General features: G+C 47.3%; 1 protein-coding gene and 1 long non-coding RNA gene across 2 annotated transcripts; one reads left to right on the forward strand and one right to left on the reverse strand.

Moving 5' to 3' along the window:
• Positions 1–629: 629 nt before the first annotated feature.
• LOC120390418 (NACHT, LRR and PYD domains-containing protein 12-like) lies at positions 630–25,429 on the forward strand. Its single transcript, XM_039513087.1, has 10 exons — positions 630–691; positions 3,733–3,792; positions 7,074–7,240; positions 10,363–10,540; positions 14,040–14,105; positions 15,216–16,944; positions 18,507–18,593; positions 21,214–21,384; positions 21,781–21,948; positions 23,798–25,429. Exons 2-10 carry the CDS (start codon positions 3,759–3,761, stop codon positions 23,877–23,879), a joined length of 2,682 nt encoding a protein of 893 aa, XP_039369021.1. The 5' UTR covers positions 630–691; positions 3,733–3,758; the 3' UTR covers positions 23,880–25,429.
• On the reverse strand, positions 16,394–18,854 carry LOC120390419. The gene is made up of 3 exons (XR_005591076.1): positions 17,957–18,854; positions 16,628–16,921; positions 16,394–16,462 (listed from the first exon to the last, which is right to left on the reverse strand). It is a non-coding gene; the product is annotated as an uncharacterized LOC120390419 (long non-coding RNA).

The raw sequence follows: 25,429 nt of genomic DNA on the forward strand, positions 1-25,429 counted from the left end.
TAAGAACGGCCATACTGGGTCAGGCCACAGGTCCATCTAGCCCAAAATCCTGTCTTCTGGCAGTGGCCAATGCCAGGTGCCCCAGAGGAATGCACAGAATAGGTAATCATCGAGTGATCCATCCCCTGTGTACTTGTGTGTGTTTGTCTTGTACTCTGAGAAACGGGATTAGACTGTAACAACAGCAGCAACACTGACAGCTGCAGCCCATCTCAACTAATTTCCCTGCATTTTCCCCCAAAGGACAGTAAATACAATTTTTCATACTATCTAAGAGACTGCCACATAGGCGGGTGGGTGGGAAGGGTAAGGAAGGGAGGGTTCCTTTTAAAGACTTTCTCCAGATAAGGAATCAAGGGTTCGTGTTAAAATGACAACCTTATTTAATACTTTACATTGCAAATGCTAATTGGTTTCCTTCTTGTTCTATATCCTTAATAAAAGGTTATTAAGATTTTTGATGGTGGGTTTGCCAGGGGACTAAGCAGGCTGAGGTCTATGTACTTGGACCTCTGAACCATGTTTAAAACCGTGAATACAGTACAGTGACCCTTGGACCCAGGGAGCGGCATGCAGATAAGGAATCAGAAGCAGGGCTTCACTTCCGCACTGAGCTGCCCTGACACACGCAGAACCGGAGGACGCATCTGGGAAGGGGCTGCAGATGGTGCTTCTTCCCACAGCCTGCAAGGTAAGTGACAGGCTTTCCCTGGGATCTTTCCATCTCCCTTCTCCACAGAGGAGAGCTGGGGAGCTGAGATTTGGTGGTGGGGAGGAAGGGGGAAGAATCTCCCTGAAGTGCAGCTTTCCGGGTGGGAAGCAAATTGAAAGTGAATGTGAGAGGCTGGGTGGGAGGAGGCAGTGCAGTCTGTGATGCTGCAGCAGGACTTTCCCATCCTCTGCCAAGGAGTCTGGAATATTTACATGAGCTCAGCGAAGGAGGTCAGAAAACAGGAGTCAGCCCCCTGAGGGCTCTCTGAAGGGGACAGGGGAGTCCGGGACAAGGACTACACCCAGCCCTGATGTACACAGGTGGAGCTGCACTGAAATCCAGGTGAATTGCACCTGTTGATGCCAGGGCTCACTTTGCCCTTGTCCCATGAAGTCTGAAGAGTCTGCAGAGTGATCTGAACAACCCTGAGAGTGTTTTTCATTTTGGTTGCTCTGAGTTGTCCCCGCAGAGCGGGCTGTCATCTGCTGAGCCAGTTCACATGCACACAGGGACTGTGCTGGGCCTGGCTCCTGGAGCGCAGAGAAAATCTATGTGGGGAGAGCAGGTTACAACGGGCAACCCCCCGTGCAAATCATCTTTCCATGCCCTGTGGCACAAACTGGGATGATCTAGCCCCTGGGGGTTTTCTCTACCATTTGGAAAACAAAACATGGTTCCCCCCAAAGTCCTGAGCTCTGGGAGTTTTCTCAGAGACAGAGAGATTCACCCCTAGAACAGTGCAGGTGCACTGCAGGAGGAGACGGCAAAGGGGCTGCACAAGGTCCAAGTGCAGTGTGAGAAACTGCAGGAAAAGGAGAAATGGTGGGAAAAGAGCAAACTGCTGGGCTTGCTTCCCCACCGATGTAAATCAGGAGTAACATCACTGGAGAGAACAGAGTTAAACTGGGGCACAACCAGGGTGAGAGATGACACCAGCCATGTGGGCTAGAAAGGAATTTTGGATAACAAGGAGCATTTAGCCCAGGGCTGCGGCACCAGGACAGAGTGGAGGTGGTTTTCAGGCTAACAGGAGCTGGTTGGGCCCCCAGGATAGGTTAAGGTAGCCCTGAGGTGCTGCTTTAAATTGCACCATGGTTGCAATGGCCCCTGTGTGCTTTTTTCTCCACATACTGCCCACATGCCATTCTGCCCCGGCCTGCCCTGGAGCATCCCTTGTGCTGGGGCCTCCTGCTCCTGGGCTGCAGGGCAACAATAAACCTAATTCTCCTTTGCCTTGTTCTGTGTATATCTCTTACACCCGTGCACAATGACTGCAAATCCTATCAACTCAGAGTTGTCTGATGACACATATACCTGGGAAGTATTTGCACACACTATACACGTGAACACAGCTGTGGCAGGGGAAACCAGGCCCAGTTTTCACCTGTTCACAACAGAGATGATCACAGGTACCAGGAACTTAGTCCTCCCCAGGTGTAAGTGTGATGGTCGCCATGTTGGCCAACACACCAAGGACTGAACCAGGGACATCCTGAGCTAAAAGCATGGCCAAGTACAGGTCCAAAGTGTAGCTGGGGCCTGTAACACCTCGTATCCTTTGCAGATTAGCACAGTGGAACATGAGATACACACTCATCACTGGGTTACATGAGCCCAGAGAAGTGCCTGGGGTGACACTTGGATAGATTTGACCATTGATTTAGAGCAAATGAAAGGGAATGACAGGGAATGGAAACATGTTCTATTTAGGATGGATCATTTAATATAAAGCATTCTGTAGGCCACAGTTCTCCACTCAAACCCCAGTGCAGTCAGAACCCACTTTGATTTAACCTCTTTTGCAAAGGTGGCACGTTGGCCCCAACAGGTACTGGTTGACTCATTGGTCAAGCACTATGGAGCCTTTCACCTGCAGGTTTCCGATTCAATTCCTACCCAGCACAACTAGGATTAAAAGTTATTCCCATCTAATGGCTGTCTGGGGGCCTGGAGACGAGTTTGGTGGGTCTAAATTCCAGCTCCCACATCACGGTGCTTAGCATTGGATTGTGAGATGTACCTCCACTAGCTTTGATTGAGCTAGCATGCTAGAAACAGCAGTGTAGCTGCAGTGGCACAGGCTAGCTACCCAGAAACATACCGCAGGGCTCAGGCAGGATGTACTCAGATGGCCAACCCGTGTTACCACCCCCAGCTCACTGGTTGCACTTCTAGTTTTCGTGCACTAGCTCGCTCAGGGCTAGTACATGTAGGTCTACCTAAGCTGGACATTACACCTCCTGCTGCAGTGCAGATGTACCCTGTATCGTACTATGTGTTTGTACAGCGTCCGGCACAATGGAGAATCAATTGTGGGTGGGTCCTTTAACGAGAGCTCCTGCAGCAGCAGCTGAAAGCTAGTGCTGTATCCCGAATGGACTGTACGGCACCAGAATGCCCCCGCCGAGGTGACCCCACATGCAGGTGTGAGGTCACGCTGTGTGGAAAGTGCTATTTTCCTCCACAAAATGGCACCCTCCATGCAGCGTGACCTCGCATGTGTGTTGAGTGCAAGGACATGTTGTGCAGAGGATGCCACTGTGCGAGCAAAATGGCAGCCTCCATGCGGCAAAAGTGCCAGAATGCCGTTCTGGCACATTCCGGCTCTATCACGCCTGTGGCTGAAACTGCTTAAGTGTGAGAGTTGCCTGTCACACCCGGTGGGGCTGGTGGGAAACGGTCAGCAATCCGCAGGCAGACCAAACCCCATGATGTCATCTTTTTTTAATTCCATCATGTCTGAACCAATCTTATAGGTTTTGAACATTTGGGGTTAGCAATACTGCGAGTCGTAGAGCTTTGTAGAGCTCTCTGAGGTTTGTGAATGAGAATCCCGAGATAGATGCTGAGTGTCATTAACTCAGAGACAGGAGCCCTTTATGGAGGGCATCAACCGTCTTCATAGATTTCTCTGAAGATGTAAAACACTAAGAACAAAATGTGAGACTGTCTCAGCTGTAGAGCGAAATGATCTCCCTGCCTCTGTCTGATGTACGTTTTCCTCTCTGTAAACTTTCCAGAGAGACAACGGCACAGAGGGAATAAAATGGCTTCCAAACAAAGGACTGTGGTGACTGAAGGTGAGTGTGACTGATGGGCGTATCTCATTATTAATCAAGAATTAAAGGAAAGTAATATAATTAATATCAATCAACATGGGTTTATGCAAAAGAGATCCTGTCAACCTAAATTGATACCTTTTTTGATGAGATTACAAGTTTGGCTGATAAAGGTAATAGTGGTGATGTAATATAATTAGACTTCTGTAAGGGTTTGACTTGCTACCTCATGATATTTTGATTAAAAAACTAGAAAGATATAAAATTAACATGGCACACAGTTAATGGCTTAAAAGCTGGCTAACTGACAGGTCTCAACAGGCGGTTGTAAGTGGAATCATCCAGCTGCTGTGTTTCTAATGGGGTCCCTCAGGGATCAATTCTTGGCCCTACGCTGACAGTTTTATCAATGACCTGGAAGAAAATATAAAATCATCATTGATAAAGTTTGTAAATGACACAAAAACTGGGGGAGTAGTAAATAATGAAGAGGACACAGCATGGTAGGCTTGGTGCAAGCAAACAATATGCATTTTAACATTTCTAAATGTATACATATAGGAACAAAGAATGTAGGTTGTACTTACAGGATGAGGGACTATTCCCAGGGAAGCAGTGACTCTGAAAATGATTTGGGGGATTATGGTGGATAATCAGCTGAACACGAGCTCCCAGTGTGATAGTATGGCACAAAGGGCTAATGCGATCCTGGGATGCATCAACAGGAGAATCTCAAGTAGGAGTAGAGAGGTTATTTTATCTCTGTAGATGGTATTGGTATGACCAGTGCTGGATTCCTGTGTCCAGGTCTGCTGTCCACAATTCAGGAAGGATGTTGATAAATTTGAGAGGATTCAGAGAAGAGTCATGAGAATGATTACAGGATTAGAAAACAGGTCTGATAGTAAAGTATCAGAGGGGTAGCCGTGTTAGTCTGTATCCACAAAAACAACGAGAAATCTGGTGGCACCTTAAAGACTAACAGATTTATTTGGGCATAAACTTTCATGGGTAAAAAACCCACTTCTTCAGATGCATGGAGTGAAAATTACAGATAGAGGCATAAATATATATTGGCACACGAAGAGAAGGGAGTTACCTTACAAGTAGAGAACCAATGTTGAAGGCCAATTCAGTCAGGGTGGATGTGGTCCACTCCCAATAATTGATGAGGAGGTGTCAATACCAAGAGAGGGAAAATTGCTTTTGTAGGTCTGATAGTGATTTACTCAAGGAGCTCAATCTACACCTCTACCCCGATATAACGCAACCCGATATAACATGAATTCAGATATAACACGGTAAAACAGTGCTCCGGGGGGCGGAGCTGCATGCTCTGGCAGATCAAAGCAAGTTCGATATCACGCGGTTTCGTCTATAAAGCGGTAAGATTTTTTGGCTCCCGAGGACAGTGTTATATCGGGGTAGAGGTGTATTTAGTTTAACAAAAGGAAGGTGAAGGGGTGACTTCATCACGGTCTATAAGTATCTACATGGGGAGCCGATATTTAATAATGGGCTCTTCAGTCTAGCACAGAAAGGTCTAAGAGGATCCAATGGCTGTAAGTTGAAGCTAGACCCATTCAGACTGGAAATAAGGTGCACATTTTAACAATGAGAGTAATTAACCACTGGAACAACTTACCATGAGCTGTGGTGGATTCTCCACCACTGACAGTTTGTAAATGAAGACTGGATGTTTTTCTGCCCTAAGAATTACTTGGGGGAATTCTGTGGCCTGCATTGTACCGGAGGGCAGACTGGATCATCACAGTGGTCCCGTCTGGCCTTGGAATCTACGAATCATGAACAAAGCAGCGCTGCTCCTGCAGTAGAGCTCAGCCCCACTGCCATAGCCCTGCCTTGCCCCATTCCTTACAGTGCTTCCTCCTAAGGGACTATGCCTAAGGGTGCAGAATGCAGCAGCCCATCTCTTAGGCGATGCTCCTCGGTGGCAGCATGTTTTATTCGTGGTCTGATGTGTTCTGGCTACTGATTGGTTTGTGGTTGAATAATGTAAGGTGCTGGATCTGATGTGTGAACTCCTAGGTGGGATTGGGACCTTGCTGCTTAAGGGATCCCCTTTCTCCTTGTACCAGATTGGCACAGCGGTTATAGGCAGAGGCGCCTGAGCTGGTCCCCCTTGGTTTAAAAGAGAGGGGGCTGGCAGCTGAACAGTCCCTGTGAGGGGCCCTCCACTGCAAGAAACATCTTTTTTATGTGGGGCATGAGGGAGGGATGCCTTTGTGAAAAACCAGGGGGCAGAAGGGAGTTTGGTGCTCAGTAGGTGATCTCATGTTGATTTCAGAATATCTGGTTGGGGCAACTATGAGTATTATTTATTATTAAGGATAAGATTTTGTCATGGATATTGTTAATAAAAGTCACGGACAGGTCACGGGCAATAAAGAAGAATTTACGGAAGCCTGTGACCTGTCACTGACTTTTACTAACACTATCCATGATAAAATGGGAAGGGCCTGAGCAGCTGTGGGGTGGCTGGGAGCTCTGGGGCTCCCACCACCTGTGGGGGCTCAGAGCTCTAGGGTTCCCCTGTGGCGGAGGGGAGCTTCAGGGTCCCCCTGCCCCTTCCCCAGTGGTGGGGAGCTGTGAGAATCCCCCCTGTCCCACAGCGGCAGTCGGGAGCTGCCGGGATGCCTTTGCCCCATGGTGGCGATGGGCAGCTGCTGGGATGCCCCTGCCCCATGGCAGCACAGCGGTGGCGGGGAGCTGCTGGCATCCTCCTGCCCCATGGTGGTGGCCGGGAGCTTCCAGGGACCCCTGCTGCCGCAGCAGGTGGTGAGCTGCAGGATAACCCTGGCTTGGGGGCACTGCTGCCTCAGGCGGTGGGGGTACCTCTCAGCTCCCTGCCGCTGCAGGAGGCAGTGGGACCCTGCAGCTCCGGGGCTGAAGTCACAGAGGTCTTTGGAAGTCATGGATTCCATGACTTCTGTGACCTCCGTGACAAAATATTCATTATCTGTATTACTGCAGCACCTAGGAGCCCCAGTCATGGATCCCCAGACCGTTGTGCTAGGTGCTGTACAAACTACAGCCTTAGCTACGAGCCACTTCTAAGCTTTTTTATACATCAGATAGTCTAATCTGGGCAAAAGCTGGGAGAGTATCTGTGTAGCTCCCCTACTGCATCACCCGCTGTGACCTCTCATTATGGACCAAGCGGTAGAGCTCAGCCCCCACAGCCAGAGGACCTGAGCTCTGGGATTAGAGATCATAGAATGGGCATGGGTCCATGCCAGTCAGTATGCGCCACGGTGTCTAAGTGCTGGTCTTCTCCACAGGTGACGTCAAAGCCTTCAGCAAACACATGGATAATTATAGCCCTTGGCAGCTGATGAAGCTGAGCGAGCACTTCCGACCCGACATGGTCTATGTCATAGAGAACGACATTCCCATTGTGCTGCAGGAACTCACCAGCAGACGCATCATCACTGCTCAGCAGGCCCAGGTACTGCGCTCTCCATATAACAATGGACTCCCAGCTAAAGTTGTGCGAGCTGACAGTCTCATTTCCCTAGAGAATCCTTGTCCTTGGATATCAGGGCAGATAGGGTTTGCAAACACAGGGTTGTCTTTTTCCAGGACAGGAGAGAGTCTAGGGCTGCTGCTAGCCATATATAGGGTGACCAGATAGCAAATGTGAAAAATCAGGACAGGGTTGGGGGATAATAGGAGCCTATATAAGAAAAAGACCCAAAAATCAGGACTATCCCTATAAAATCGGGACATCTGGTCACCCTAGCCATACATGCATTCTGCAGAAAAGGACCTTGGGGTTACACTGGACGAGAAGCTGGATATGAGTCAGCAGTGTGCCCTTGTTGCCAAGTAGGCTAATGGCAATTTGGGCTGTATAAGTAGGAGCATTGCCAGCAGATCAAGGGATGTGATCATTCCCCTCTATCCGGCATTGCTGGGGTGTCATCTGGAGTACTGTGTCCAGATTTGGGCCCCACGCTACAAGAAAAATGTGGAAAAATTGGAAAGAGTCCAGCAGAGGGCAACAAAAATAATTCGGAGGCTGGAGCACATGATTTATGAGGAGAGGCTGAGGGAACTGGGATTATTTAGTCTGCAGAAAAGAAGAACGAGGCGGGATTTGATAGCTGCTTTCAACTACCTGAAAGGGAGTTCCAAAGAGGATGGAGCTCAGCTGTTCTCAGTGGTAGCAGATGACAGAACAAGGAGTAATGGTCTCAAGTTGCAGTGGGGAGGTTTAGGTTGGATATTAGGAAAAACTTTTTCACTAGGAGGGTGGTGAAGCACTGGAATGGGTTCCCTAGGGAGGTGGTAGAATCTCCTTCCTTAGAGGTTTTTAAGATCAGGCTTGATAAAGCCCTGGCTGGGATGATTTAGTTGGGGATTGGTCCTGCTTTGAGCAGGGGGTCAGACTAGATGACCTCCTGAGGTCCCTTCCAACCCTGAGATTCTATGATTCTATGATAATAACAGGCTTCAGGAACTTCTGCTTGGCTTGTTCTGAGCATGCTCACACAGGCTAAGCATGCTCAGTAACACTGCTGAAGCCAGCTGCGCTCACTCTGCTCCCTCTCCCGCCCCCCACAATCGGCAGGTGTGGTCAGATGTTGGCTGTGTGTGTGCTCTCTCTGCGTGCTGCAATGGCTCTGGCCAGCTAGCCCGTACAGCAGGCTCCGATTGAATTGCCCAATAAGCACAGACCCATTAGAAGCGAAGGCACCCGGCCAGGTTTATTGTCGACAAAGCATAGTACTACTGCCCCATACTTGCTACAGGTACACTTACGACATGTGTGCCTGTGACAATGGACACAGCTCAGCCGGTGGCAGGACTTTCCACTCTCCCAGGCCAGCCAAAGACACTCCCTCTGAGCAGGGGCAGCTCTATGTTTTTTGCCACCCCAAGGATGGCAGTCAGGCAGCCTTCAGCGGTGTTTCTGCTGGAGGTCCTCCGGTCACGCAGATTCAGCGGCGGTTCTGTGGGCGATCTGCCAGTCCCGCGCCTTCGGCGTACTTGCCGCTGAATTGCCGCCGAAATCGCGGGACCGGCGGACCTCCCACAGAAAACCTGCCTGACTGCCGCCCTCAGAGTGACCGGCAGGCCGCCCCAGGATGCTATCAAACTAAGATTCTTTAAATCTTTTAGCCTCTTCCCTTTCTTTGGAGGTGATAGATCGGATCACCTTTCTAACAGCCCCAGATTTCAGTGTGACTAGTTTGGAATGTGAGGATGTGACCATTCACTTCCCAGCTTATGGCTGCCTCTGCTGCTTAGCCAAAGGCCTAAGAACAGGGCCTTAGACTGTCACAGTGAGAAAAGGCCCTTACACCGGCAGACTGTGATTTTGATTCTTTCTTTTATACCTCTATAACTAGCTAAGTGATAAGAATACACCTAAATTCTTAAAGTATAGGCCTTTGCAGACAGGCCTGCATGTGTATATCCTAACATGAGCCTGCGCGCAGGCAGAGCCTAACTTCTGCGCTCAGCCTGTACCTTGCTAACTTTGCTTTATATTAGGAAGGCTTGACCACTACTTTAGTTCGGGCCTCAGGCCCTATACTGAGCTCTGATACAAGGCCTTGTGTCTCAAGCTCCCTTTCAACTACAGCAGGCATGGGTCGGCTCTGTCTCTGCATGCAAGAGTGTTTTCTGAAAGAGAAACAATCCATTAATTCTGTTCCATTAATTATAATTCCTGAGGAGGCCACTAGGGGGCTCTGTAAGAGTAGGACGCCTGCCCCACACCTCTCCTAGCAATGGAAATGCTTCAGTGTCCCCAATCTCGGTTGATTTGGGGAATGAGAGCTGGGGGTGGTCTATCAATGCCACATGCAGCCTTTACTCCACCACCAGGTCACTCTGCAATGACAGAGCCTTTTGTTGCCCTTATAATCATGGCTCAACTGCCCAGATGGTCACTTTTAGGAAGTAGCCCTTGGCCATAGGATGTTATGGGCCCCTGATAAGGCCTCAAGTGGAATACTGGGTCCAGTTCCGGGTACCACACATTGGGAAAGATATGGGCAAATTGGAGACAGTCAATAGGAGAGCAACAAAAATAATTAAAGGTCTAGAAACTCTGACCTACTCGGAAAGATTTTTTAAAAAGGGTGTGTTTAGTCTGGAGAAGAGAAGACTGAGGGGGACATGATAACAGTCTTCAAATATGTAAAAGCTTGTTGTAAAGAGGAGGGTGACAAACTGTTCTCCTTAACCACTGAGGATAGGACAAGCAGCAATGGGCTTAAATTGCAGCAAGGGTGGTTTAGGTTGGACATTAGGAAAAACTTCCTAACCGTCAGAGAGGTTAAGCACTGGAACAAATTACCTAGGGAGGTGGTGGAATCTTCATCATTGGAGGTGTTTAAGAACAGGCTAGACAAACACCTGTCAGGGAAGGTTTTGATAATACTGAGCCCTGTGTCAGTGCCAGAGACTGGACTACATGATCTATCTAGGTCCCTTTCTGTCCTCCATAACCATGATTCTGTGTCACTCTTCTGATTACTTTATAGAAGCTCCCCCACCCCCATTGCCACTACAGGCTGTTTCTGATTCTTCCATCTCTTGTGTCCCTCGGTGTTTTAGGATTACAGTGACTGGGAGAAGAACCACGACTCAACTAGTGCCGCAGAGAAGCTAGTGCATGATATTTTTGCTATGAGCTCTGCCGCGAGGCTGGGTCTCTGGGAGTGTCTGTTTGCTCTGCAGAGCAGATGGGCTCACCCCAATCTCCATGGGATGCTGGATGAAATAATTCAGAACGGTAACGTACCCATCGCACAGAGTGGGGAACAAGTCAACTGGGGAAATCCATGGGAATCTATGTTCTTCACAACAGGTTTTTCCTTGTCAAGCCCTCAGATCAGGGCTGTGTTCTGTGGGGTTAGTTAATTAATCTTAAGCTACGTCTTCACTGCACACTAAGCATGGGGAAATTTAACCTGTGGTAGCCTAACTCACCCTGCAGGGGTTCTCAAACTGAGGGTCGGGACCCCTCAGGGGGTCCTGACTCCATTACATTGGGGGGTCACGAGCTGTCAGCTTCCGCCCCAAACCCTGCTTTGTATCCAGCATTTAATATGGTGTTAAATATATAAAAAACTGTTTTTAATTTATAAGTGGGGGTCAGACTCAGAGGCTCGCTATTTGAAAGGGATCACCAGTACAGAAGTTTGAAAATCACTGACATAGAATCATAGAATATCAGGGTTGGAAGGGACCTCAGGAGGTATCTAGTCTAACCCCCTGCTCAAAGCAGGACCAATTCCCAACTAAATCATCCCAGCCAGGGCTTTGTCAAGCCTGACCTTAAAAAAAAACCCTAAGGAAGGAGATTCCACCACCTCCCTAGATAACCCATTCCAGTGCTTCACCTCCCTCTTAGTGAAATAGTGTTTCCTAATATCCAACCTAAACCTCCCCCTCTGCAACTTGAGACCATTACTCCTTGTTCTGTCATCAGGTACCACTGAGAACAGTCTAGATCCATCCTCTTTGGAACCCCCTTTCAGGTAGTTGAAAGCAGCTATCAAATCCCCCCCTCATTCTTCTCTTCTGCAGACTAAACTATCCCAGTTAGTGTGACCACATTACGATGCTGTCATGCCCTGTGTCCGCACTGGTGCCAAAGCTGGCCGTGACACAGCTATCTGGGCATGTATGCCAAGATCCATATGTGATGGTTCTTGGGGTACCCAGTACTGTAAGTCACCCCCCTGCCTCCAGAGTGAGGGAGTCTTCCTTGTGCTTAACTGGGTGTCGGCTCCCTGTCACCACCAGCCTGTTGCCACCTAAGCAATCGCCTCCAGGCTATGCCAGCCCTTACATTGCCTTGCAGGCTAACACTAGGTGCACCCCAGTTCCTGAGCCCCTTTGAAGCATCCCCCTGGAGTGTCCAGCCCGTCCTCCACTGAGCACTCTCAGTGATGCCAGGTCTGCTGTCCCCAAGGGAACAGCAAAAAGTATATCTCAGTTATGTCATATTCATATCATAAGCATATTTTCATAAAGAATATGGAATGACACATCACAGCAATCCCACTGCCCAATTACTTCCTAAGTGCAGGATAAAGGGGTGTCTTCCTTGACTTCTTCTTATATCTCCCAAAGTTTATTGTTTGTCCTCAGAGTCAGGACAACCCCCATAATTTATTCTTTGGTGAGCTGCCTCCCTGTTGACTTCATATGTAAATAGAGCTTCTATTGTTTTGGCTTACATTGTTTAATTTACATGCGGACAGGTGAATAAACATCTGTGATCTAACAGAAAACCTGTTTGTCAACTCTGCCTTGATACAGACTTTAGGAACATATTTTCAGTGTACCTCTCAATTCATAGAATCATAGAATCATAGGACTGGAAGGGATCTCGAGAAATCTTCTAGTCCAGTCCCCTGCACTCAAAGCAGGACTAAGTATAATCTAGACCATCCCTGACAGGTATTTCTCTAACCTGCTCATAAAAATCTTGAATGATGGAGATTCCACAGCCTCCCAATGTAATTTATTCCAGTGCTTATCTACCCTGACAGGAAGTTTTTCCTAATGTCCAACTTACACCTCCCTTGCTGCAATTTAAGCCCATTGCTTCTTGACATATCCTCAGAGGTTAAGAAGAACAATTCTTCTCCCTCCACCTTGTAACAACCTTTTAAGCACTTGAAAACTGTTATCATGTCCAGGGCCGGCTCCAGACCCCAGCACGCCAAGCGCATGCTTGGGGCGGCATGCCGTGGGGGGCGCTCTGCCGGTCGCCGGGAGGGCGGCAGGCGGCTCCGGCAGACCTCCCGCAGGCGTGCCTGTGGAGGGTCCGCTGGTCCCGCGGCTTTGGTGGAGGTGCCTGCGGGACGTCCACCGGAGCCGCGGGACCGGCGACCGGCACAGCGCCCCCCGCGGTGTGCCGCCGTGCTTGGGGCGGCGAAATCACTAGAGCCGCCCCGATCATGTCCCCCTCAGTCTTCTCTTCTCCAGACGAAACACACCCAATTTTTTCAATCTTCCCTCACAGGTCATGTTTTCTAGACCTTTAATAATTTTTGTTGCTCTTCTCTGGACTTCCTCCAATGTGTCCACATCTTTCCTAAAATGTGGCATCCAGAACTGGACACAACACCTCAGCTGAGGCCTAATCAGCGCAGAGTAGAGTGGAAGAATTACTACTTGTGTCTTACAACACTCCTGCTAATACATCCAAGAATGATGTTTACTTTTTTTGCAACAATGTTACTCTTTTGGATCATATTAAGCTTGTGATCTACTATGATGCCCCCGATCCTTTCTGCAGTACTCCTTCCTAGGCAGCCATTCCCCATTTGTATGTGTGCAACTGATTGTTCCTTCGTAAGTGAAGTACTTAGCATGTGTCCTTATTGAATTTCATCCTATTTACTTCAGACCATTTCTCCACTTTGTCCAGATCAGTTTGAATTTTAATCCTCTTCTCCAAAGCACTTGCAACCCCTCCCAGCTTGGCATCATCCACAGACTTTATAAGCGTACTCTCTATGCCATTATCTAAATAATTGATGAAGATATTGAACAGAACCAGACCCAGAACTGATCCCTGCAGGACCCCACTTGTTATGTCCTTCCTACATGACTGTGAACCACCAATAACTACTCTCTGGGAATAGTTTTCCAACCAGTTATGCACCCACCTTATAGTAGCACCAACTAGGTTGTATTTCCCTAGTTTGTTTATGAGGCCATGCAAGACAATATTAAAAGCCTTAGTAAAGTGAAAATATACCATATCCACCGCTTCCCCTCTATCCACAGGCTAGTTACCCTCTTCCCCCCTTGCCCCTCGAACACTCCCTTCCTGGGCCTTTTCTAGTTCTGGGCTAATCCAGCCCATCTCCAATCTATCAGTTATGCACAGCTTTGCCCCCCAGGTTTAGTCGGGGGTGATTGAATTGGCGATCCAGTGATCGGAGTGCTGGTCCCCCTGCTGCAGCCCAGCACTGCATCACGGGGGCAGGGGAATGTGGGGAGCAGGAAGGAGATGGATGGGGGAATACAGGGGAATGTGAGGTACAAGATAGAGCAGCCAGTAGTAGGGGAGGGCAACACAATGGTTCTTTGGGTGTGATGTCGCTGAGACCTCATTAGCCTACAGGTCCTGATATTCAAAACATGGAGCCCCACAGGGGGAATTCAGAGATGGACTGGATCTATTCGAGCTGCTAACATACAAGCATTGGGTACGCTCTTCCATGCCAGCTAACAGCGCAGTCTGTCTGTCTGTCTCTCTCTCTGTTTAGGTCACAATCTGTTACAGGAAATTCTCCTGAATGAATCGGGACACACCCTCGACCCAGAACTGAAAGGTACCGTGAGGGAACTGAACAGCACTTAACTCTGCCAACACTGTGTCTCTTGTCAAGCCAAGAAGGGCTCGATCACAGGCCTGGCCTGGGGGCAGTGTGGAGACTGCTGGCCCCAGTGGGAGCTCTGAGAGGTGCTATGCTTCAATGAGGCACAGTTCCTCTTGGAGTTCCACACCCTGCGGGGGGGAGGGCATGTCTTCTGCTTCCCCCCTCTAAGGGGTGCAGTGTATACCCGTGTGCCCAACCAGCTCTGGTGTGCAGTATAGACCATAGCCCTGCCTCCTGCCTGCTCCCCTGGGTTTTGTGTCCCAGGAAGAACTAGGAGGGGGCAAACCCTGTCACGCTGTCTGAAGTGGGTCATGACTGTGAGTGTGCACCTCAGGGCAGACTGTCAGAAAACAGGGCAGAGACCCCACACTGGTGGTGTGTTCTATGATTAGATTTCACCAAGCCAGTGACAAATGTGAACTCCTGGATCACTATCCCAGTCTTACCACAGTCACAGGCAGTCCCCTTAGACTCTCCACTCAGACAAACTGAACTTTGTGATAAAAGGTCACTTAAACCAGAAATCACCTCACATCAGGTTACTGCCAGTCCCAAGAAACCAGTCACGTACCCCAGATCAACTGGTACCTAGATCTTAGGCCAAAGACAACACTGATAGCCAGTTCTGTAGTAAATTAAAGCTTTATTAGCTAAGAAAAGGAAGTGAGAGTTATTGAGAGGTTAAAGTCTTTTCTGGGTATCCAAATTGTCTCTGGGGAAATCTCTGCTTTGCCTCTGTCCCTCTGCTCAAGTGCAGGGATTCTGGTAAGTTTCTGTTCCCTAGTGGAGTACACGAGCTGGACCAGGTAGTGCAGCGGTGTCCTGTCAGACTCACGGTGAGTTCCAGTAGAACTATTCATGATCAGGCCCGGCAGAGGAGAGAGGAGATGAAACAAACAAGTGAGTCCAGAGCATCCATCCACCTAATCCCCTCACCATATTATCTGCTCAGAGTACAATTTAGAGGAGAAGATTTCTATCAAACTTCCATTTACTAACCCTCATAAAATAAACAGTGATGAGACGAGGGAGAGGGAAAATAACCGTATTTCTCCTTTTCAGCTTGTCAGGTAGAGCACAAAGCCAAATTTCGTGATCTCACAGGGAGGATGAAGGAAAACAAGACCCCAGGGCAAGCTGAAGGGCAGGCTTTCCCCATCACTAACCGCTATGTGGAGCTCAAGGTCATCTCAGACTGTCACTTGAAGAAGCAGACACACCAGGAGCACGAGGCCTTAGCAGCAGCTGGGGAGCTGAATGAATATCGCCTCCAGAGGAGAATAAAGGGTGAGCTGGAGCGCATCGCCCCTGACCGGTTCTTCCGCTGGTGCTTTCGATCCCACCGTCTCCCCCTGTCTGTGATGGTGAGCGGAGTAGCCGGCGTGGGCAAGACAACCCTGGTGCAGAAATTCATCTTTGACTGGGCAACGGGGAAGCACTACCAGAAATTTGCCTTTGTTTTCTTCTTCAAGTTCCGGGATGTGAATGAGGAAAAGAAGAGCCTAGAATCTCTGCTCTGTCAAACATATCCACACCTCCGGGACAAGCTCCCAAGAGTCCTGGAAGACCCTGAGAAGCTGCTTTTCATCTTCGATGGCTTGGATGAGAGCAAGACTGATTTGAAATTAAGGAGAGGAGAAGCCCATGAGCTGTGTAGGAATCCAGGGGATGTGAAGCCAGTGACTGTGATTGTCGCCAGCCTGCTGAAACAGACTCTGCTGAAGGGATGTTCTGTGCTGCTCACCAGCCGCCCCAGCAAGTTGAGCAGTTTGGAGGCTGGAGTCTTCCATAGAGTGGCCAGTATCGTGGGCTTCCTCTCCAAGGAAAGGGAAAGATACTTTTCCATGTTCTTTGGAGATGAGCGAGCCTCCAGGGAGGCCTTTGCGTATGTGAGGGACAGTCAGGTTCTGTACACGTTGTGCTACAACCCGTCTTACTGCTGGATCACATGCACGGCCCTGAAACCCTGCTTCACTGCCAAGGCAGGGAGACCACAGCCTGCACCCAAAACAGTGACCCAGCTCTTTGTCAGCTACGTCACCCATATTATGGCCAATCACACTCAGGAGCGGCCTGAGCCACAGCGGATGCGAGATACATTGATAAGTGTTGGATGGTTGGCTGAATACGGCATCACAGATCGCACACTTGTCTTTCAGCCGCATCACTTACAGGTTGCCAATGTGGAGTTTTCTCCATTCCTCAGTGGCTTCTTGGTGGAGAACCCTCAAACCGATGACTCTTCCCAGGTGACCTACTCCTTCCTTCACCTCACCATCCAGGAGTTCTTTGCTGCCCTCGTGCATTACCTAGATTTCAAGGAGGACAAGTTCAGAAACACAATGGCTAAAGCCAGGTCCTGTAAGGAAGGTGACTATGAGATCTTCTCTCGCTTCCTGGCTGGGCTCTCCCATCCCGCAACCAGGAGGTCCCTGGAGGAATACGTGGGGAAGTTCTCTGCTGAGGCAACTCACAAAGTTATTGGGTGGCTCAGTGAGATGAACTATGAGGAGCTGCAGAGCAGAGATGATCCTGAAGGGAAGAGGAGGCTGATGAATGTATTGAATTTGCTGTTTGAATCCCGGAACAGACAACTTGTGTGTGATGTGGTGGGTAAAGATACCCACCTGGACTTCTCAGAGTTATACCTCATGCCGGTGGATTGCACGGTCCTTTCTTATGTTCTGAGTTGCTGTGAAGAAATACAGCGCCTAACCCTAGATTCCTGCTTCATCCAGAACGAGGGCCTGGAACGACTCAGACCTGAGCTGCACAAAGTCAGAGAACTGAGGTAGGAAAAGAGGTCATGTGTAAAGTTTAAAATATCAGGGACTTGACGTGTCAGTGGCCTCAGCAGGGCTGTCAGGTAGACAACAGTGTTACTGATACAGAGGTTACACCATTAGGTAACATACAACCAAACCCAGGCTAGCATAATGAATATGCATATGGGGCTAATTAAGATTACACAGTCAACCTTGAATTCTGGCATTTCCTAACTTTTGAGTGCTTGACTTTGTAACCTTAATAATGTTCTTTTAACTTAGGCTTGTGTTTTGTGTGTGTGTAATTTCCTAGGTTTTAGAAAAAGCAAACAGACCCCCCCCCCGAAATCCCATTGTGTGGCCTCTTATTGATGGCCACATAGGCTAGTAGCAGGGTCTAGATCCACTGCACAGACCTCTGCCACTTGACCTAACTGAGTAACTGATAGCAGTAGTAGGCTGTCACCCTCTGTGTGGCCTCTCAGGAGGATGAGACACCTTGCCACTGGATTTTACGGCTATTTGCTGACAGCTGAGGAATGGTTAGATGCGGGAATCTTGGGGTCCATTCCAGACTTTGGAGGGGAGTGTGCTCTAGTGGGCACAGACTCTTTTACTGTTTTCCTCCAACCTGTCAGAGTCAGGTCAGGTCTCTCTCTACCCGTGGTCCTTGTTCCAGTTCCATTCTCCTTGCCTACCCAGTCCCAGGCTCCACTACTCAGGCTTTACCTCCCAGTCCCAGTCTCCTTGCCCAGCCAGTCCCAGTTCCCGCCCGATGCCTGGCTCCTTGTCTGAGCTGTCTCTCCCCTATGCCCACACTGGTTTCCAGTTCCAGTTTCCCTCTATAGGCTCCTCACTCAAACTCAGTTACTGCCCTGCCCCAGACGTCCCCAGCTCCGTGTCTAGTGTCTAGTCCCCAGCAATCAGTCCCAATCTAGCCTATCCCCAACCAGCTCCCAGTCTCCTTGCTCAGCCAGTGCCAGTCTCCCCGACAACTCCCAGTACCAATTTCTCTCCCCACTCCAGTCCCAGTCTCACCATACTTCTTGTTCCAGTCTACTTCTTTCCTTCACCCTGGTCTGGCTTTTGTCTTTTCTGCATTCAAATCAGGCATCCTCCTCCTCTGTGCAGCCTGGGCCCCAGCAGGGGAGACAAGGGGGACATTGAAGGGTGGTTCCTTGCTCAGAGTTCTGGGGTTTTGCTCCACCCCAGCCTGGAGCAGCTGAAAACATGCTCCGTTTTGCTCTGAGGGGATGGTGCATGAGCAGTCTGGGCAGCACTAGGAGCAGTGAGAGGCTGGAGCATGCTCAGTGAGGATGGGAGCTTGGGAGATTTTAGCTGTTAAGCTCTACCAGTCCCTGCTGAGCACGTGCGAATTGCACTTTTTCATTTGTAACAGAGCTAGGGATGGATCCCAGAAGTCCTGCTCGTCAGTCTCGTGCCTTATCCATAGCTCCATGCTGTCTTAGTAAACAGTACACCTCCAAGGGACTGAAGAGAAAGCCCAGCCCAGGATTTCAGCTTTGAAGCTAACACAATGTGTCTCTGTGTCCAAGCTTGTAATTCTCTCTATTCATTTCCCCCTAAGCCTCTCAGACAACGATTTGAAGGATGAGGCAATGAAGAATATTTGCTCTGTACTAAAGCATCCAAACTGTAGGCTAGAAGACCTGAGGTAACTTCATGCTTGTTTTCTGTCTGTCCTCAGAGTAATTCAGTGTCTCTAATTTCCAAATAAGAGATATGCCTGCAGTTGTACTGTCTTGTTCTGGGGCCTTGTCCTATCTTCAAAAAGCTAAGTAGCATTGAACCTGATGAGTGACTTCCCAGGTAAAGCCGGCATGCTGCGTGAAGTGGGGATGATGGCACTCTTCCCTTTCAGTCACTACTCAACCAATATCCCAGCAAGGGCAATGCTACTGACAGACAAAACCTAGGTCCCTCCTGAGTGCTTGTGACCATTAAAGTTCCCATGGCAACCTTCACAAGATTAGAAGTATCAAATCACATGACCTGGTCAAAATTCTAATTGGATTTATTGAACTCTGTTTCCATAAATTCCCTCTGTTGTTTCAGTTTGTTAGAAAAGTCTTCACTAACGGCTCTAAACTGTAATGTGATGTTGCTGTGCGCTGTTATACAGCTTCTGTACTCCACTGCAGAGATGATTGCATTTCAGTACTGGGTGAAATGATTCCTGTAAGTAATACTATAATTTGTTAATTCTGAATGTCCAAATTCAGAATAGTTAAGATACAAACTCCTCTTGTCTTATAAAACATTGAGGGGCATGTCACTGGTAACCGGAGAAGCATAATTTTTCACAGATTTGCAATAACGTACTGGATTTTCCCTATACCCTCAAAACTGGTTGAACAAATATCTATATGAAAGGAATGCAGTAGATATAATGAGCCAGGATTTTAGTAAAGCATTTGATACAGTGTATTGCAAATGACAGTATATAGCATGAAAGTGGGCGGAAGGGTAATGATAAATGGCCGATTATAAAGTTGTGAGGAGGCACTTTGTGGTTTACTCTGTGGACTGGAATTAGGGCCCGTTTTATTTAATATTTTAATGAATTGCTTGGAACAGGAAGTAAAGACCATGTTAATTACATTCAGAGATCAAAGTACATTGGGAGGAGCTGCAAACAGCTTTGAGAACAGAAATGATACAAAGGGTTTGTCTACACAAACTCTCACTGGAAAAACTGAATCAGTTTTAATAGCTACAAAAGTCAGACATTCTTAAATCATCCATAACTTGCCTCTGAGAGTTTTAAAAGACTGGCTGAGCGGATCGCTGGACTGTTAATGTTGAATTTCAATACATCCTGGAACACTAGGGAAGTTCCAAAGGACTGGAAGAAAGCTAATGTTGTGCCAATTTTTAAAAGAGGGATGACTCAGATAATTATAGGTTTGTCAGCCTAACTTTGTTTCTGGGAAAATACTGGAATGGCTGATGGGGCAGAGAAGAGCCATGAGAATGCTTAAAGGATTGGAAAAGAAATTCATGGAGCTCAATCTGCTAGTTTAACAAAGAGAAGGTTAAGGGATGACTGATCACCGTCTGTAAGTAACTACACAGAAAACATGGTAGGTGAGGTAGTATCTTTTATTAGATCAACTTCTGTTGGTGGAAGGCACAAGCTTTAGAGCTTCACAGAGCTCTTCTTCTGGTCTGGGGAAGGAAGCAGAGGGTCTGAGCTAAATACAAGTTGTGACAGATTGTTAAGCAGAAGGGGTAAGGTTGTCCCTTCAGGCCTTAAATTATATGAATCTATGAATTCACATTAAATTATTTCAAAGCAAATCTATGTGTGGATACTCTTATCTCAGAATACAAATATCCTATTTCAGTTTAGCCAAAGGCTTTTAAAAACAATTTAAATTAAATCAAAATAGGATACTTTTATTTGGAAATATCAGTGTTCACACAGCCTTGTACCAAAATAACAAAAGATGTGAATTAAAATCAGTTTAGTTATTTCAGTGCAAATCTGTTTGTAGTCAAGCCTAAAGGGACCTAGAGAGGTTAAAACCATGGGCAGGAAACAAGAAGTTCAGGTTCAACTTGTACAAACAAAGCTGACACATCCAAAGATAAATCATTCAAAATACATATACCTGATAGGAAGGAGAAACCTAGCAGGCAGGAAAGACTTTGCAATCAGTATGGCCAAGGCGTTTGGGAATAATCGTATTCTAGCATCCTGGGCATGGACCAGATGCCTCATGTCTAACACTGGATCATAATTCAACGTTACGCTTCCTGGGACTGCCTGTTATTGCATTGTATCGGTCCCTCTGCTAGAGTCTCAAAGACACGATCACATCCCAACATGCAACCAGCTTGGCTCTCAAAAACACTGTGTATAGTGCTGGAGCGTCAAACATGTGGGAAGTGAAAAGCTAACATAACCTTTTCCTGTTTCAGCCTCATTCTGCTCCTACGTCTTCCATCCTTTCTCTGCATTGTGGCTCTTGCATTCCATCCTCATTTGTTTTCCATTCATTCTGATTTGCCTGCTCCTTCACATCTGGGTGATTCCTGGGGCCTCTCTCCTATTCTTTCTTTCTTTCATTGTCCACGACTCCTTTCACCCACCCTCCTGCCTCACTGTCTATTATTCTGGGTACTTTTTCTTTTTGCTTTATCCTCCTGTTTCTTCTACTGTTTTATTTTCAATCCTTTTCCTGCCTTGTCATTGTCTTTTTCCTCGTCTCCTCTTTATCTTTTCCTCCCTCTCCCTTTCACATTTTTCTCTTTTCCTTTTTGCTCTCTAGACTAGAGAAGAACATGTTCACAGAAGCATGCTGTACCGACCTGGCCTCCGCCCTCAAGGAGAACCAGACTCTCGTCAGTCTTGATCTGACCAAAAACAAAGTGCGGAACAATGGCCTCTATGCCCTGTTAGAGGTGCTTGAGGCCCCACAATGCAAGATTCAGAAATTAGTGTAAGTATTAACCTGACGGCGACACTTCTGCCTTAGGGCACTAATGTCTTCTAGAGCATCAGCTTTTTGGTTAAAATGTCCCCCTCCCCCACATCCCTCCCACAAATTTCTGTGGAAAGTGTACACTTTTTTTTGCAATTTTTTTTTTCATTTTTTTTAATAAAACCCAATTTTTTACTGAAAAACTGTTTTGACCAGCCCTGGCTGTATGCTGAGCACAATGAAACCCTGATCCCTGATCAACATTCCTAGGCGCTATCATAATATAAACAACAAAAATAACAATACAGGGAAGATGGTGGGGAGATGCTCAGATGGGCATAGGCGATTAGATATGAACTGTCAATGCAGCCCAGAGGCTTTTCTCTAATGAATTTGTCCAATGCTCTGATGCAGCCTCCAGGAAAATGGTTTATCAGATGACTCCTGTGAGAGACTGTGCTCTGCTCTCTCCAGAAACTCCACCCTCCGGCATCTGAACCTGAGTGCGAATGTTTACACTGATCGGTGCGCAGAAGACATGCATCACCTTATCCTGACCAGCCCCAGCCTCACCGACATCAGGTAAAATGGCACCTTCTGGCTCCTCCCACAGTTCAGACTCATAGTGGCTTTTGCTCTTTTTTTTAATGTCTCCCATGTATATGCAGATCTGTTGATTAAATTATCTGGTTATGCAAGAGGAGATGCCTGTGATGAGAACTGGGTTATGAAGCCTATCACCTCTTGATCCCAGGCCAGTGGGTGACCTGGGTGAGATAAATTGGCAAGTTTGATTCAGTCCCTGGTGCACAGCTATCACACCATAAAAATTAACACCCAAACTGGCATCAATTCTTCCCCTTTGCTGGTAAACTCAGCAGAAAAGCCAGTGACTAAATGGGCCATAGATCCTGGACTCCCCACTCACTGTTGGAGGTGGGGGGATCTCTGCAGGCAAAGGATAGGGCATGCTGGCAGGGCCTGAGTGTGCGAGGGCTCCCTGTGGTGTGTCTGTTCTGGGGTTAATCAAAGGGTTAAGTCTTCAGGGCCATCAATCCAGTACCTTGTACTATCATAACTCCCGTTCCCTCCATACCCCTCCCCAGTGAATTTATGAAAAAGAGTAACGATTGTCAGCGGAATTCTCTCCTGATCAGAGAACGGTCTGGGAAGGAGATGTTCAGGGTTGGCCCAACCCATCTGACATGCTATTGGTTTCCTGTGTGCATACTCATTTGATTGACAATACAGGAACTCTGGGGATATAGGGGAGAGATGAGCAGTGGTAATAGGAGTCTGGTGGTTGGGATTTAGAAAGTTTTTAGGCTGTCTTGGTGGCTCAGTGCGGGAGACCAGTGATGTCAATGGCCAAACATAGTGAAGAATTTGGCTTGGAGTTTGACTATATAATAGGGCCACATTGGCACCCCATTGAAGAGACCTCTTCTGCATCCACAAAGATTGATCAGAGGGGCAAGATCTGATGGCTTGACTACTCTAGTCTCTTCCTTTCAGGGCTCCTTTTCCCCCCAGCAAATGTATCTAGATTTTTATACCATGCTAACTGGTGTGGTTCTTTTTAGCATCTTCCCCACCTTGCTTCCCTCCAATCCTCCCACAATGCAGCAGCCAAAGTCACCTTCCTTGCTTACCAGTTGGACTCTACCACTCCTGTATTCAGATCTCTCCACTGACTCCTCTGACCTACAGTATCAAGTCACTTCCAGATTATGATCCTCACCTTCAAGGCTCTACTCTGGCCGACATCCCTGATCTTGTACCTTATCAGATCCCACCTCACCCCTTTCACTTCACCAGCAGTTTCAGCCCCACTGTTCTTCAGTTACTTTCTTCCACTGTTGTGTTTGTGCCTCCTTCCATGCCATCCGCTATGATCTCTTCGAGTGTGCCAGACACTCATCTTCTTTTCATTTTAATCCCACTGCTTCCGCAAAGCCCACGGATAAATCCACCTCAATAGCAAGCCAGCACTGCCTCCTTCTATTACAAATATTAAAAGTTCTTTATGTCTGATTGCTGGTTGTTTTTTTAAATGGCAAAGCTCATTGGGATAGGGACTTGGTCTCTTTAATCTCTTGTACAGCTCCAAGCACCCTGTCAGTGCTTAACAAATAAAGATAATATTGAATGAATCCTGCAGTAAAACACTAGTGTCGGTCATGGAGCTGTTTTTGCAGGACAGCTGTAAGGTGTGACATAGAAGTTAACTGTGACCTCTCAGAAAGACAGAGAACATAGAGTCCTGTAAACAGACTGATCCTGGAAGGCAGATATTCCAGGTCTCTGGTAACACGCCCAATTCCTATAGGACTACTGACCAAAATTTGCTTTGTAACAGTATTAGAGTTATACCCATTTGGATTGTGGGTTCCCAGACAATAACCCTGCGTGTTTTCCGTTTTGTTCCTAGATTGAGTTTGAACGACTTCTCTCCAGACATGGAAGGGCATCTGAGGGGCCTGCAGAGAGAAGGCCTGAAGATTCATATTTAAAGAACTCTTTAATCTGACAGTGCTGCTGTGCTCTTCCATCCTGTGAAATCAGCACTTGACTCTGGGAATTGCACCTGTCTGAATGCACTGCCTGGTTTAACAACCACTGGGATGATTCAGTGTGGGAGTAACAAAGTTGGAGGATCAGCTACACATCGTGATACATGTAAAACGCCTGGAAATAACTTCCTGGAAACCCTGCCAAAATGTCCATCCCCAGCACTGGCGCAATGGGCTGCTCTTCTAATTCATTTCTTACTGCCATTAGTCGACCTGTCATTTGTTGGACTGAGATTCGCTTACTCAGCAGATGGGTCTAACCAATCTTTATCATGGGAAAACACTCAGCAAGCAGTGATCAATTATTTACAAGTGGGAAGCTAATCTGGATGATCTCATCACAGTCACCTTCAGCACTGGACAAAACACCTTCAACCTCCCTTTGTTACACAGACTTATTTATGACGTTCGGTTCGCTTTTCTTATGCATACGTATTAGTGTCTCATTTCCATGTGAACTCTCCTCTGTCAGTACAGGCTTAGTGTTAGTTCAAGATGGGCTTTTCTAGCTTTTTAGTTACTTTATCTTTTCTTTTTCTCACAAATAGGAGCACTCTTCAATTTCTTACATGTACACAAACTAAGCATGATTACGCTGCAATTTCTTACACATGCACCGTTCTACTGCCATTGTTAAATATTATCAGAAAAGACTCTTAAAATGTACAGCAGGCTTCAATCAGGTCTAAATACGCTGTCATTCCCAACATAGTTTATTTCCTTGTGAATTCATTCCAAACCCACTGTTGTGATGGAAACTTCAGATTTGTATTGTTCTGTGACATGGCAACTATAGCAAAAAGAATTGCCATAAACTGAGTGTAATGCTGTGTATAAAGAAAGGTGGCCATTTATATCACCATTGTTACCAGTGTTACACAATTTCCATAAATCTTGTACAAAGTATATCATGTAGGGTATCAACAGAAAAGTTATGAATTGCTAAGTATGATTATCCTGTTTATACACTTGTATAATATTTGTATCTGAAATTATGAATATTGACTATGCACTTGTATCTTAAACATGGGTTGTATTTCTGGGTGATACACTCCAGATAGATTTACATCATCTCAAGACAGGCCATAGGAGAAACTCATCCCACCCAGATAGTTTTTCCTGTGGATGCCTCAGACAGCAAGGAGCCAGTGGCTTCCCCTGTGATTCAGCAAAACATGTATGGGTATGTGATATGCTCCTGTGACCCTGGACTCCATCTTGGACCAGTAACTTTCCACACACAGGGGCTGTGGGCTTTGTCTGGGACAGTAACTTTCTAAGCACCTGGCAGAAGATATAAAAGGCACCTGAGACATCTCCATTTTGCCTCTTTCTTGCTCCAATTCTCTGGACTGTGGATTTACAACTAAAAGGAGTATTTTGAACTATGGACTGAGCACTGTCCAATCTTTTGGAAGTTACCAGAGAGACTTTTGCAAGCCAACTGTCTGTAACATCACCGCTACAAACCTGATCTAAGGACTTTGGAA

This window comes from Mauremys reevesii, linkage group 24 (genome assembly GCF_016161935.1).
Source record: "Mauremys reevesii isolate NIE-2019 linkage group 24, ASM1616193v1, whole genome shotgun sequence".
NCBI lineage: Eukaryota > Metazoa > Chordata > Testudines > Geoemydidae > Mauremys > Mauremys reevesii.